This window comes from Artemia franciscana, chromosome 3 (assembly GCF_032884065.1).
Source record: "Artemia franciscana chromosome 3, ASM3288406v1, whole genome shotgun sequence".
Lineage (NCBI taxonomy): Eukaryota > Metazoa > Arthropoda > Branchiopoda > Anostraca > Artemiidae > Artemia > Artemia franciscana.
Window position 1 is genome coordinate 50626221 of NC_088865.1, and position 14705 is coordinate 50640925.

General features: G+C 36.7%; 3 protein-coding genes across 3 annotated transcripts in view; all 3 read left to right on the forward strand.

Annotated features, from left to right (window-relative positions):
* The first annotated feature begins 1067 nt into the window (after positions 1 to 1067).
* On the forward strand, positions 1068 to 2525 carry LOC136025555 (uncharacterized). Its single transcript, XM_065701585.1, has one exon. The coding sequence runs from the start codon at positions 1068 to 1070 to the stop codon at positions 2523 to 2525; it is 1458 nt and encodes a 485-aa protein (XP_065557657.1).
* Positions 2526 to 3242: 717 nt separating this feature from the next.
* On the forward strand, positions 3243 to 3710 carry LOC136025557 (uncharacterized). Its single transcript, XM_065701586.1, has one exon. The coding sequence runs from the start codon at positions 3243 to 3245 to the stop codon at positions 3708 to 3710; it is 468 nt and encodes a 155-aa protein (XP_065557658.1).
* A 1794-nt stretch (positions 3711 to 5504) lies between these two features.
* The window catches only part of LOC136025377 (succinate--CoA ligase [ADP/GDP-forming] subunit alpha, mitochondrial-like), a 29163-nt gene continuing 19962 nt past the window's right edge, over positions 5505 to 14705 (forward strand). Inside the window, exons 1-2 of the mRNA XM_065701357.1 lie at positions 5505 to 5660; positions 10348 to 10598. Of these exons, the coding sequence (XP_065557429.1) occupies positions 5621 to 5660; positions 10348 to 10598 (291 nt within the window). The 5' untranslated portion in view covers positions 5505 to 5620. The remainder of the gene's footprint in view (positions 5661 to 10347; positions 10599 to 14705) is intronic.

Sequence of the window (14705 nt, forward strand, 5' to 3'; positions counted from 1 at the left end):
AGAAGCTCAAATGTGATATCACCGAAAGCATAGATGAAGTCAAAGAGCGTGTCAATGACTTTGAGAAAAATATGACGGAAAAATGTACTATCCTAGAAGTTAAGGAGCATGTCGAAGCAGCAATGCTGCAGGAAACATCCAAGATCAAACAGACCATTGATTCCCACCTCGAAGATGAAATCCGCAGACTGTTTAGACAGGAAAAAGACAGAGATAGCAGGAAACTTAACCTATTTGCTTAAGGCGTACCCCTGCGGCTAGGAATAAACAGCTACAAGGCGTTTATTGAGAAATATCTTACAGAACAATACAAAATTCCAAACCGAAACCATTACTAATTTAAGATGCATTATAAGCCAATCACCGCCTGTCAACAAGGTTGGGGCCACTCAGCAGCCCATCAGACAAGCAGGAGCAAGCTATCAAGAATCGACCCACAGCAGACCCCCTCCCATTCTTTTCTCTATCCAAAACCTAAGCATGAAAAATGCATTCTACAAAGATCTTACGAGCTTCGTCAAGAAATTCAGTTTAAGGCAGATGCCTTACGAGAAGACCGGGAGAAAAGAAAAGTCTTAGCCGCTGAACTCAGACGCCGAACTGAACTAAGAGAGTCGAACTTAGCTATCAACCGCGGAAAGATCGTCTCAAAAAACTCTGCGCGCCCAGGGGGGGGATACTTTCACCAGACAATGGAATGTTAGTTGCTCCATTTGGTAGCCCTGTACATAGAGTGAATAGTGACAAAGTGAATCTTGATAAACTAACAAGTATTGATGAACTTTCTTATACGTCCAGCCCTGATTCGTTCAAGTCCTTCACAAATAAAAGCGCCAATCTAACCGACGATACTAGGTCCTGCAGCACTGATAATAACAATTTAACAGTAAACTTGTGTGAAAATAAAAATAGTAAATTAACAGTTACGTCCCCATGCCCCTCTGTATTGTCCCTCAATAGCAGCTCCGTGTACCTCAGCTGTAATTCACCCACTTCAAATATAAGTGAGAACAATAGTGTGCATAACCAAAAGTTGCCTAAACACACCCCGAAAACTTGTAAACATTATGACAGCTAACGTCGATGTTATCATCAATAAGATGCCAGAACTGGAAACAGTGCTCGAATTAAGTCAGATAGATTTTGCAACTCTGACAGAAATTAGCCCTAAGAATTCCAGATTTCAACTGACAGAAGACTCGATCAGTCCCACTGGGTACAAAATCTTCAGCAATCTGTCCATTCCAAACTGCAGAAGAGGAGTTGCTGTTCTGGCTTCCATTGAATTTCAGGTAAGAAACATTTCTGTCCCGAATTCTTACTTGCCTTGGGTTGAAGCCACTTGGGTGTCCCTGTCCCTACCTAACGAAATGTTTGTCCTAAGCTCAATTTACAAGAGCCCCAGTAGTCCATGCCAGCTGTCCTCTCAAAGAGCAATTGCTGAAATGATGCAATTCATATTATGCAACTTCCCAAAGGCAACTTTGCTCATGACAGGGGACTTCAACCTCCCAAGCGTGTTCTGGATAGACGGCCAAGGTATGACCAGGTCAAACCCTGAACAAAACCCACTAATTCAAGTCCTTGCTGACAATTTTCTGTACCAAACAATAACCGTGCCCACAAGAATGTGTCCGGGACAAAATCCTTCAACACTTGACCTAGTCATAACCAATGACCCAGAAAAGGTGATCAGGACACAGACTCTAAGTCCGATTGGCTCAAGTGACCACATGCCAGTCCTCTCATCTATACAACTCAACTCCAAACCATCAAAATATACTAAGCAACCCTTTACTAATTACAAGATGATGGCAGAAGAGCGGATAGATGCCAATCTGGAAACTCATATCTCAAATGATGTGGAAGCTTCATGGCTAATTCTAAAAAATACCCTACTCGAGAGCCAAGCCAATCATACCAGTGTGACATGGAAAAAGATACCAAAAACTCTACTTTTCCTCACCCTAAGAATCAAGAATCTATGCAATAGGAAGAAAAAACTTTGGGAGAAGTTTGTGAAACAAAAAACAACAACAGTATACGAGAAGTACAAAATTACCAGCAATCTCCTCAGAAAAGAAACGCGGAAACTCACTGTATATTACGAAGAACATCTTGCAAAAAATGTCAAGGAAAACCCTAAGTTATTCTGGAAACATATCTCCCTGCGTAAACTAGGCAGACACTCAGTACCAGACCAGGAGAATAATAGCTCAGTCTCTTCCTGCGCCTCCGAAAAAGCTAACCTTCTGAATCAGCAGGTCGCCTCAGTGTTTTCTAAGGATGACCTCCAATCAACCCTCCCACCAGCAGAACAGGCTCACACTCCCATCCCAATGTTACACTCTCCAATCACACTCGAAGAAGTAACCAAACAGCTTAAGGAGCTTGATGCCAACAAATCGACTGGACATGATGGTCTGACTCCACGACTGCTAAAGGAACTAAGCCCTGCTATTTCAGTGCCCCTTGCAAAATTATTTAACTTGTCGTTAACGCAAGGAAAGCTTCAAAGGGATTAGATGACGGCAATAGTCATCCCAATTCATAATAAGGGTAGCAAAACTTCAGCAGCAAACTATAGACCTATCAGCCTTACCTGTTTGGCATGTATAGTCATGGAGAGAATTGTCAACAAACGTGTCATTGACCATCTTGAGGCTAACTCACTCATCAGCAGCAGCCAGCATGGTTTTCGTTTTAAGAAATCAGTGGATACAAACCTTTTTGAGTCTTATAGTCTTGTAACTGACCTACTAAAAAGAAGGAGTACCAGTGGATATAATCCTGCTGGATCTAGCCAAAGCTTTCGACAAAGTTGTTTACCGCTACCTCATTCACAAGCTACGCACCCTGTCTCTTAGTCCAAAAGTGATCAGTTGGACCGAGGATTTTCTGAGGGACAGAATGCAGCAAGTGAAAGTGACCACTGGACCAAACAGTCACACACTCTCTGATGAAGCCAAAGTCACCAGCAGGGTCCCCCAGGGCAGTGTCCTGTGCCCTACCCTGTTCAATATATACGTAAATGAGCTAGCCCTTATCACAAGTAACAAAACCACTCTCTATGCGGATGATTCAAAACTCATAGGTCCTGCCAATTCCCTTCTGCCCGCCAATCCCTCCAAATTGATCTCAACCACATGTGCTCCTGGGTCAAAAGATGGTCGCAGGAATTCAACGCTGAAAAATGCAAGGTCATACACTTTGGACACAATAACCCCCAGCAACAATACCTAATGACCCAAAACCCTGGAAGTCACCACATACTGGAGCATGTTCAGGAGGAGAGAGACCTTGGAGTTATTGTAGACTCCCAGTTGAAATTCAGCTCCCACTCACAGAAGGTCTCAGCCAATGCTAGCAGAGCCCTAGGCATCATTAAATACAGCATTACCAGCAGAAGTAGGCATGTAATCTGCAAGCTCTACAAAGGACTGGTAAGACCGTGTTTGGAGGTGTGGACCATCCTGGCCACCCCTCGATTCAAAAGGGACAAGGTAGTGTTTGAGGAAACCCAACGAAGGGCCAATAAGCTGATTGCCGGTATGGAAAACAAGCCCTACAGTGAACGGCTGAGGGAAATCAACCTCCCCTCTTTAGTCTATAGGCGGAAACGTGGGGAAATGATCCTGGCACACAAACTCCTCTCTACCAATCAAGAAAATGAGCTCCTAGAGATTGATCCCTCCCACATAACACGATGACACCCAAAACAAATCCGCAAACTTCATGCAAAGACTGAAGCAAGATGCAGCTTCTTCTCGAATCGGATTGTGAACCTCTGGAACAACCTCAAGGAGAACAATGTTTCTGCTGAATCAACAGATGTATTCAAACTCCATCTGGATGCTGAGTGGAGTGACAAACCGTGGAGATTTGACTGGGATGCACCAGAATCTAATCAACCATGTATGCAATTATCATCATAAGGAGCGATTCAACAGGATTAAAGTCTTTATTTCACTCCAAGCTGTGATTTAAGGTAATTTTAAGGTAATCAAATAATATCAGCCATATATTTAATCTTTAGCAAGGTGGCATAAAAGATCGTTTCTCAAGTTAGAAAAACCCAGTGTTATGGCTTAAAGTTCTAGTCAATTAACAGGAATTGCAATTTTAGAACTAAGGTCAGAGAAAAAGAAACTGAAAATTAAGGTAATGTTGTTTTTTCCAAATTTCAAAAGATATAGACCTGTCATGTAGGCAAATTTTAGGACCCTCTATAGGGAGATGGAGTGGAGATTGTTACTTTGCAATACCTTTCTGGGACATACTTTAGCATGTAGACATATCCCTGAAAGTTTCCTTTTCCTAATCTAATCTCTTTCCGAGATAATCAAAAGCAGCTAAAGTAGAATTTTACCTAGTTCTATTTTTTTTAACTAAAAAGCATAGTGTCGTTTAAAAACTTTGCCTGTTTGATATGGTAATATAAATCTTGTTTGATATTTTTTTTTTAATTTGATACGGTAATAATAAATCTCATTAATTCAATCTTCAAGCTCTGGGAATATTAAAAGGATATAAACAGTAGCCTAGCCTGGGAAAAAAAAAAAAAAAATCAAGATTACATTTTAAAAACAGGATTTATTTCTGATAATTGAATTTATAAACTCAACTAGGCTATGTTCTAAGGTACAAAGAAGTTTTTAAACTGGAATTAAGAAGTTCCTAAACTGGAATTTTACTCCTTGGCTCTTAAAGCAATATGTCCAAACTCTAAAACAATGCCCTAACAGAAAAAAAGTGAAGCATCCAACTAATCCAACCTTTCGATAGGTACTGAGGATTGTTGTTGTTGTTGTTTTGAGTTTGACGCGTTTGACCAATAGGTCATATGCGTTCGTATCACTCAGTTGTTCTGTGCCTTCTATAATCATTAGCTTGCTTGGGTGTCACTTCAGTCAGTATTCACTGAACCAGAACAGTATCACTTTACTTGCTAATGGAGAGGAGTTATTTACCTGCAACAACTGCCTGCATTAAAAACGGGAATCAAAATACTGCAACTATGCATTGTCAAACAGCAATTAAAATACATGTACAGCACAATAATAAAAAGTAATACAATTTTTACACATTATAACCAATATCAATACAACCGAATGCCGTTAAAATATATTTAATTTGATAAATAGGGCAATTCTAAAAATCCTATTAAATAGGTGATAAAAAAAAATATATAGGGAATGAACCAAACCAGTAGTCTTAACAAATCTACTGAGGATTTACAACCAAAGGTGATTTAAAACTATTTCTTCTTATAAGGGCGTATTCATTAGAAAAACCTTTAAGGATTTGGCTTATTGCTTGTAAGGATTTTGCTCATCGCTTGAAAAAATTTCAAGCATAAAATCCTTTCGCCCTTTAAGGAAACAGTTTAAGCATTTGGCCATTATGGCCAAATTCTTAAAGGATTTTTCTATAATCCATTGCGTGTGATCCTGGTATTAGTTTCTTTTTAGCTGTGTATGCAAGACACCAAACGTAAATGCGGCTATGCTCAAAAGAAAAACGACTTTTTCGTTCTTCTTATTATGTCAAAAATTTTGCGTTCTAAAAACACTGTTGCTTTATTTTCAATAAAATTTTGCCTTTTTTAGCCTTACCTGAAATGGCTGTGGCAATTAGAGGAATTATTTCCAAAACTTCAGGTAAGATTTTGCTATCCATAGAAATAGTCACTCATTTTGTAGTCTGTGTCACGAAGTGCACCATTCTAGGCTAGATTGTTTGAGCTAAGATAGGCTACATCAGACTTTTCTATGGTAGGGGGATGTTATTATTATTTAAGAATTAACGACGCTTCTTGACTACTAAGGTCCCTGTGTTGGCCCTGCAGCGTGATTCGATCTCTGGGTCCCGTATTACCAAGCTAAGGTCAAATCCACTGCACCACCACAGGACAGTAGGGGGAATGTTTTTAGGTGGGGGAACTATTTAAAAAAATTCCACAAAGTAAAAATATCAGTATCTTTACAACCAAGGGTAAAATTCTAGTTTAGTGACTTCTTGCTATCCCAAAAAGAGGTTAGGTTTGGAAAATGAAACTTTTAAGAGATGGGTCTAGAGGCTAAAGTAGGCCTATGTCATGGAAAGGTATTTTAAAGTACCTACTTTCACTTCCTTTCCCTCTAAAGGGTCCTGACCTTTAAAATCCTGTGTGTTTAAAAGTGAAACCTTTCAAAATAGATCTTCTGCTTGAATGAAGTACAACAAAATTTTTTTCAGCTTCACAACTTTGCTCAGTCCCAATTTATAAGGTTTTAAAGATATGCAAATACATTTCCTAAATTTTGAAAAAAAGAACATTGATACAGCTCAGAATCCTACTCAAATAACAGGAATTGCATTTTCAGGACTAGGCTAAAGGCAGAGAAAAAGCAACTGGTAACTGAGAATTAAGGTAAAACATTGGTTTGTAAAAATTTTAATAGGTATAGACCTGTCATATAGGCTAATTTCAGGACCCTCTAGAGGGAGAAGAAGTGGATGTGGGTACTTTAAATTAATTTCCCAGGATATACTTTAGCCTGTAGACCCATCCCCAGAAGTGTCATTTTCCTAACCTAGCCCCTTTCTGAGATAGCAAGAAGCCACTAAACTAGAATTTTACCTAACCAAGCCCACCTTCAAGGGGTGCTGGGTGAAATTATGCTACAGCACAGAAATAAGATAGAAGAAGAATTAGGCCCAGGTAATACCTTTTGATTCCCATTCAGTAGTCTTTGTCATGTAATAGTTGCATCCATTTCTGTTTAATCTGAGCCCCTCTCCCTAACCTATTGGGACCATATGTAGGCTTAGGCTGGGTACATAAGTTTGCTTATTTACAGGGGCATAATTTTTCAAATCCTGGGGGAGAGGTGGCAAAGTTAGAGCCATGACAAGTGAGAATGATCAAATAAAAATGACCAATATAGTACCATAAAGGCCAAGGTATATTAAAGAAACCTATCTTTTTCTGTAATTGCCTGAATTATGTAGGTCTATCTTGGTTTTGACAAGCTTTTGAAGATGCTAAATTGCATTTGGGGTGGGGGTGGGGCAGATTAGTTCTGAGGAGGGAGGTATGGCCTTCCCTCTGCCTCATGGTAAATTGCTCCCCTGCTGATGTTTATTTTTTTAAACTGGATTTATTTGGTAGCCTATTATGTGCTAATTATTGATTTGAATAGGCGCACAAAAAAATAGGCTACAAATCATCAAGATTTTTCTATATAGCCTAGAGTTAGGCTATATTTGGCCCATTAGATAGGTAGCCTATGTGTTGTAATTATGAATGCAGTGACTATTTTTTCCAGACAGAGCATGATTAGGGAATGAAATTATGCATCTCCATTTTTTCCTATTTAATTGCTATTTTATTGAGCACTATAAATTTGGCCAGAAACAATGCAAACAAGCAAATTTTTACATATGCTATTACCTAACCAATGTGGATAGAGATGGAATACAATTGCAATTGAACACACTTTCAAAGATCATGAATAGGGAATTAAATTTTACATTTCTTTGTTTTCTTCTGGTTCCTGGGTTACAACTTGATTCTATCAGGAGCTGACCATTGACAATATTAGACAGGTTTTGTATTATAAAAATGAAACCTTAAGAAACAAACTACAATTCAATTGCTACACAAAAAAGTGCTTTGAACCTCATACCTATTCTCAATCCTATTTCATAAGATTTTTAAATATTTCCAAAAAACATTTCTTAAATTTTAAAAAAAGTCCTGGCAATGGTTAAATGTCCTGCTAAAATTATAAGACATGTGATTTCAAGATCCAAAGCCAAAGAAAAATAAACTGAAAACCCAAAATAAATTTCAAACTGTCTTTGAAATTTTAGGTAGATACTGTCTTCTATATTCTAAACCCTCAATTCATAGATTCAAGAAGGTAATAGCCCCAAAATCCATGATTTGAGGATTTGATAGCTCTCAAAATTAATCTCTGCTCATTTTTCAAGAGACCTAGTTTTATTTGAGGTCAATTATAGGAATTTTTATAGGTATATTTTAAGATTTTCTACTTCAGAACTGAATAATTCTGAAGCTCAATCAATATTGCAGATCAGCTATAGTTTCAATACATTTTTATGAAGAATATATCAGAATAATATTTTTACTAAAAAAATCCAGGGTGGATTGTGAGGCAGATAATTTAGATTGAAAATTAGTAGGAGCCACCCTGGCCCCCATTTGTGGAAACTTGAAAATATATAAATTACTAAATCATTTCATTTAAAAAAATTGCACATGTTACATTTTTGTATCTGTTAGTGTTTTAAATAGTTGCATTTCAAGGTCATTTTTAGCCTAAAAATAATTCTGTTTTCTTGTTTTTAAACCAAATTAAGTTTGTCTTAGCTTTTTCCTCTTTGATTCCCCAATCCTGCTGATTGGAAACCTTTTCATGCTCTAGTTAAGACAGCATATCTATTTTACTTGTAAAAGGTTAGGCAGGGGTATCACTGAAATTCTTCTGCAAGTAATTTGAAACTTTCACAAATCTCATTTCTCTAAAAATTTCTGTTGAACATTACATATTAGTCTAATAGCAAAGTTTTCCAGGAAAGATAACCTGTATATTTTCAGTAAACAAAAAAAAACAAACAAAAAACAACTGTATTTATACTTTTGTCCTTCTGGTGGAACTTTTGTTGTTTTATGGAAGTGCTATTGGTCTAGGGTACATACTCTGTAAGTTCCAAGCCAGTTGGACATAAAAAGTGTATGCTATGCTTGTAATCCCTTCCATAAGACACCACTGTTACTTTGAGATCCCCTTTCCCCTGGATGCTGGCCCTATAAGTTTTAAGGAGATCGCGGAATCCCAATTTTTCAGTCATTTGTTTTATCTAATTGAAAATGCTCCAAATCTAGTAGCTCCTATTGTTCTGGGCTCATAAAAAGTATCCCAAGACTGTTAACTCATTCTGGTCATGGTAGATTAGAGAAATACCTAGACATTTCACTCCTTATGATCTGATCAGAAGGTTGCAGTCAGGAGAGGGCAGTCAGGAGAGGGGGACTAAGGGGTTTGAACCCCTCCCCCCAAAATGTTTGTTAAACTTGTAAAAATGTAACAAAAATCAATTTAAGCAAATTGTTTGTCCTTAGAAAAAAATTGTACCCTCCCCCCCCTGAAAAAAAATCCTGGATAATACATTGTCTGGGCTAATAGTTGCCCTCTTGTAAATTTCAAGCCAATTGGACACTGAACCTTTTCCCATGAACTTAAACTCTCTTGGCTGAATTACTGTCAGAAATTAAGTTCTCCATCAGGTCCTTGAGTGACATTAGTTTTTGTATTATTTTTAACATCTTTGATTGCCAACTATGTTGGAAAGCCCTGGGAGCACAGAGTCAGTATTTATCTTGTTTATTGCATTGAAATCAGAAAAATAGCTTGTTTTGGCACTAAATCATTAGTTATCTAATTTTTAAGTGCAACTAGGATTTGCATGTTTTTAGACTAATTTAATACTTCAGTCAGTCTTGCAAAGTGTCACTGAAATTCCTCATTTTATACTTGGGTCATTTTTGCAGCCAGTCAATCCATGGTTTGACCTTGCTGTGTTTTTGTGCTGATATTGAGAACCCTTATGTGATGCTGTTTTGGGCAAGGTGTTGCATGCCTACCTTTCTGCTAAAAAGCTGGTGGTAGAAGGGAGGGATATCATGTGCCTTATTTTTGTCCTAATGATTCTAATTTTGATTCCATGCAAGATTCTGGTTTTGACGATGTCTAATAAGCCCTCCTTTTCTAATAAAATACATTCGTGAGGAATGGGCCAATTGTTTAATTTGTGGCCACTACCCTTGAGGCTGCACAGGTACCTTTTCAGATCTTTTGATTGTTTGTACTATGGTTTGATCTTTTGTCTAATATTTTAACCATGAATATTCTTATGCAGAATGATAGAAAAAAAATGAGTGATAGATAAATGTTCTACCCTCTTTTTGTCATATTGTGATACTTAGAGAGTAAAAGGGCTCATTTAGTTGTTAAGTCACTATATTTGATACAACTTAAAATGTTCACTAGGAAGCTTTAGTCAAACTTAGGAATAAAGAGCCATGTATGTGGCAACTCATCTATATGTAGAATAATTCCTGCTTTGAAAATTTTTAGAAAGGTTTTTTGTTTTTTTTTAGCATTCATTTATGACAGTTATCTTCATTATGTTAGTCAGAAAGAAGTCCTTATTTTTGGGTGCTATGTTACTTATATAAGGTAAAAAAGCAGTATGGTTTTAAAACAGCTTATGTGATTCCACACCACTTTTTCCCCTCATTAAAGTACTAGTCTTTTTTAATTGATCTGTGTATTTTAGGAACCATTGGACAGTTCTCGTCTATTGGCACTTCAACTCAAACATCAATCAGAACCTGCTACTCTCAAACAAGACAAAATCTAAAGGTCAACAAACAAACAAAAGTAATTTGCCAAGGTTTTACAGGAAAGCAAGGAACATTCCATTCAACTCAAGCAATTGAGTATGGAACTAATATGGTTGGGGGTGTTAGTCCTGGAAAAGGAGGAAGAATCCATTTAGGGCTGCCAGTTTTTAATACAGTTGCAGAGGTAAGGTTGATTAACTAGAACTAATTTTCCAAAAAATGAAGTTTTTCACTGAAAATTAGAAAGCCATATTAAACTTAAAATCAGGAGAAAGAATTTCCTATAATAATTAAAACTCAAGACAATCAACAACTATTATAGAAGAATAAATTAAACCCAAAAGAAACATGAATTAAAATAAAAGATCATAGATAGCATATAGATAGGAAATACTCAAGTTCCTTTTATTTTTAATATCCATCCATTTATAAACAAAAATATCCCAAAGGGCTCAATGGCCCGTTATTTAGGAAAAAACAACAACAAAACAAAATATAAATAGCTGTTAAACACATTCACACTTAAAATATATTTAGATTCTACTCACCAATCCTCACCCAAGTACAACTGGTCTCTGCACAAGCTACTTAAAAAAAACTAAACATATACATCAAGGATCCAATACTCAAACCACCCAAATCTGAATAATTAAATTCAATCTAAATAATTAATTAAATTAAATCTAAATAATTGATTAAATTAAATCTAAATAATTAAACAATATAAATAACTGATCAGTATTATAATTTAATTTAATTTTCTTAATCAAAAAATTCTTTAACTGTTTCTTGAAGGAGCCTAAGCTACAGGACTGTCAAATCTCAACAGGAATGGAATTCCAGGCACGTCCAACAGTAACTATTAGACCAAAGTCTGAGGGCATTGTAGGGGTGGGTGGCACTAGCATAAGGACTGACATTTCATAAGGACTTTCATAAGGAGTTTCATAAGGACTGACATTTCTAACAATCTCAAGAAGCCTAGAAAAACTTGTGTAAGGTCTTCACAGAAATATTGTAATGAAATGAAAGAGAGGTGTAATGTATGAATATCTTTAATCTTCAGAAGTTCAACAGAAATATGGGTTGTAGACTGCTGGACTTTTGCTAATTTCAGATGAAGATTATGTAAAGGTGTAAGTAAAGATGGAAACATTTTAAATGTAATTTGTTTTCAGTAAAGGCAAATTATGTTCATGTCTTGAGAAGGCATAGGTGTTGTCAGCCCTACTCATATCAATTTTTGCTTGTTTTCATTTTACTCGGTCATTTATTGTAGGATTAAAAAAAAATTTAAAATGTTTCCATTTTTTAAGTTTAATAAATTAAAAATTATTAAAAGTTTAAGGAATATATATCAGTATCTGTATTTTAAACTGACAATGCAGTTCAGTACATTGCAAATTATGTTCTGGTCTTGAGAGGAAAAATTAGAAAAAATTAGGTAGGCCTATTTATAACTTATGAGTGGGTGATCGGATCTTAATGAATTTTGATATTTAGAAGGACATCTTGACTCGGAGCTGCTATTTTAAATCCTGACTGGCATTAAGCCTCTTATTTTCTTTTTAAATCAATCTATTGATTCTTAGAATTTTGTTAGAAGGCATGGGGGTTTTTCGCCCTACTCTTGTTAATTTTTGCTCGTTCTGAGTTTTACTTGGTTATATATTATGATTTCTCTTCGTTATGAGCTCCATTTATTTATTGATTGTAATTTGTGGTGGTTTTTACGCTTGGACGACGTCTTACTCGTTCATGAGTATAGTAATCTCTGTCTATTTTGAGTTTTAGTCAAATGTTAGTTTTATTTTTTTGTTAATTATAAGTTCATTAATGGTTTCATTTTTACTAAGTTTTTTCTATTAATGTTTGCTGATTAATCATTATAATGTCTGCTATTTTTTTAGTCTGCTTTAGACATATTTTTGGTCTTTACTTTTGATACAAAAACAAATTTCTTTTTTATTTAATCTCTGTACGTTTTTTATTCATTTTTTGTAAAATAAGGGAAAAAAATTAAATCCAAATTTATGCATACTAAATTTGAACTTAATGTATTTTAATTAGAATTGAAATTTAAACCGCCCATGAGCTTTTAATTGATAAAAAAAAATAGTTTTTGTAATAATAATTAACATATTAATTTCTAAATTTGCTATGCATTTGACTCTTTAGAAGGTTAACAGAAGTTTTAATTTTGGTACTAGGTGAATTTACTCTGAACATTGACTGTTTAAAATTCTATAGTTGGAAAATTCCCCGCAGAAAGCTTCAGCCGCAAAACATCCCACCTGATCCCCCCCCCCTCAACAATCTTACGAAATGATAAAATTCTCAGTTTAATAACTCCCTGTTGGTGGATCTCTTTTTCCTGCCATAGCAATTTTAGTTCGTTATTATTTTGTCGTGTCCCTAGGAATGGACAAAAGTGTTATCTAAATTATTTTACTGGTTTCCTGAACACTGAAATTAACGATTTGTTAATTGGCTCCTACTTAGTACCACCTGGTATGTGTGGCACATTGAGAGCCGTCTCTAGAGCTGGTGTTAACCAGAAAAAAATTCATTACACCCCCTCCCAACTCAAATATTAGCAAAAAAGCCGAATTCCAAATGAAAGATTCGATCAAAGTAGACTCCCTAGTCCCCTCTCAAGCAGTGGAGCCTGAAGCCACTGCCCCCTCCTTTAAACGTCTCTGGGTGCAGTCCAGAGACGTATATATCTTTCTAAATAGCATACGCTATGTGTAAACAATGAACGAATTGCCTAGCTTACAGCCCTTGTCCTGAAGATTGTGGGGAGGTTGATATCCCAACGACATAGTTACTGGACCTTTCAATAAGGCTGAACAAAATAAATGTCTTAGAGTTTTGATAGGATATATTTTGGGGAATGATAGGCTTTGGGAGGGGGGGGGGGCTGATTTCCCTCCATTCATTTTGACTCTTAAAAAGGACATTAAAACTTCTGACTTCCAATCAAATGAGCTCCATCCGATGCGAAGCTTATATGACCAACCATTCCATAAAAACCTTATATGCCCTAGGGCATATCTTACAACCCTTGCCCACGGACTCTGGGGGATCATGTCCACCCTAAAGACATTGTTATATGATTTTTGTAGTATTGGTAACACAATGGCTATCTCATAATTTCGATTGAATGCGTTTCGGAAAAAGAGCATGTCAGGGAGGGGGGAGGCTAGTTCCTCTCCATCATCTTTGACTCTTGAAAGTAAACTAAAATTATACATTTCCAGTCAAATGAGCCCCTTCTAAAGTTCAAACGACCACCCTTTTCATAAAAACCTTGATCTGCCCTGGGGCACAACTTATAACCCTTACCCCCAGACTGGGGATTCTGTCAACTCCAAAGGCCTTATTATATGATTTTTTTTTACTATTTTTTAGGAAATGACTATATCAAAATTTCTGTTGTATGCATTTACCCTCGGATCACTTTGACTCATAAAAAAAGGCTCTAGAATATCTGATTTCCATTCAAATGAGCCCATTCTGGAGTTTTTGCAACCACCATTTCTATAAAAAACCTTATATGCCCTTGGGGAATAACTTACAACCCTTGCGCTTAGGGCCGTAGGGGGGGGGGGGGTCTGCCATCCTTAAAGACATAATTTTCGGACCTTTTAACTACGCTTAACAAAATGGTTATCTCAGAATTTTGATTGGATGTATTTTGTGAATTGATGGGCGTGGGGGGGGGGGCTTGTTGCCCTTTAATCACTTTTGAATAATAAAAAAGGCACTGTCCCTTTCAATTTTCAATTGAATGAGTATTTTACGAAGTTTTTACGACAGCAATGGGGTATCTAAAAATTTTTATTTGATACATTTCGGGAAAGTGCAAGGTGTGGGTGTCCACCTTCCGATCACTCTGAATCTTAAAAAGGGCAATAGAACTTCTAGTTACCAATCCAATGATTTCTCTTTGAAGTTTATACGATCACCCTTTCTATATAAGCCTTATATGTCCCCAGGGCATAACTTACGTCCCTTGCCCCGAGGGCTCTGGGGGAGGGGAGTGTCATCCTCAAAGGCATAATTTATGGACCTTTCAACTACGTTCAACATATTGGCTATCTCAAAATTGTGTTTGTATATGTACGGGGAAATGGTGGGCGTAGAAGGGGGCTTGTTGCCCTCCAATCACTTTTAACGAATAAAAAGAGCACTTGCCCTTTAAGTTTCCAATCGAATGATCCGTTTTCGAAATGTGGAGAAGAGAGACATCTAAAAAGGCAGGGGGGCTTGTAGTCCTTCAATCACT

What these genes read in the sequence shown, in the direction of transcription:
- LOC136025555 (XM_065701585.1), top strand. Translation starts at nt 1,068, where the DNA reads ATGACAGCTAACGTCGATGTTATCATCAATAAGATGCCAGAACTGGAA.
- LOC136025557 (XM_065701586.1), top strand. Translation starts at nt 3,243, where the DNA reads ATGACCCAAAACCCTGGAAGTCACCACATACTGGAGCATGTTCAGGAG.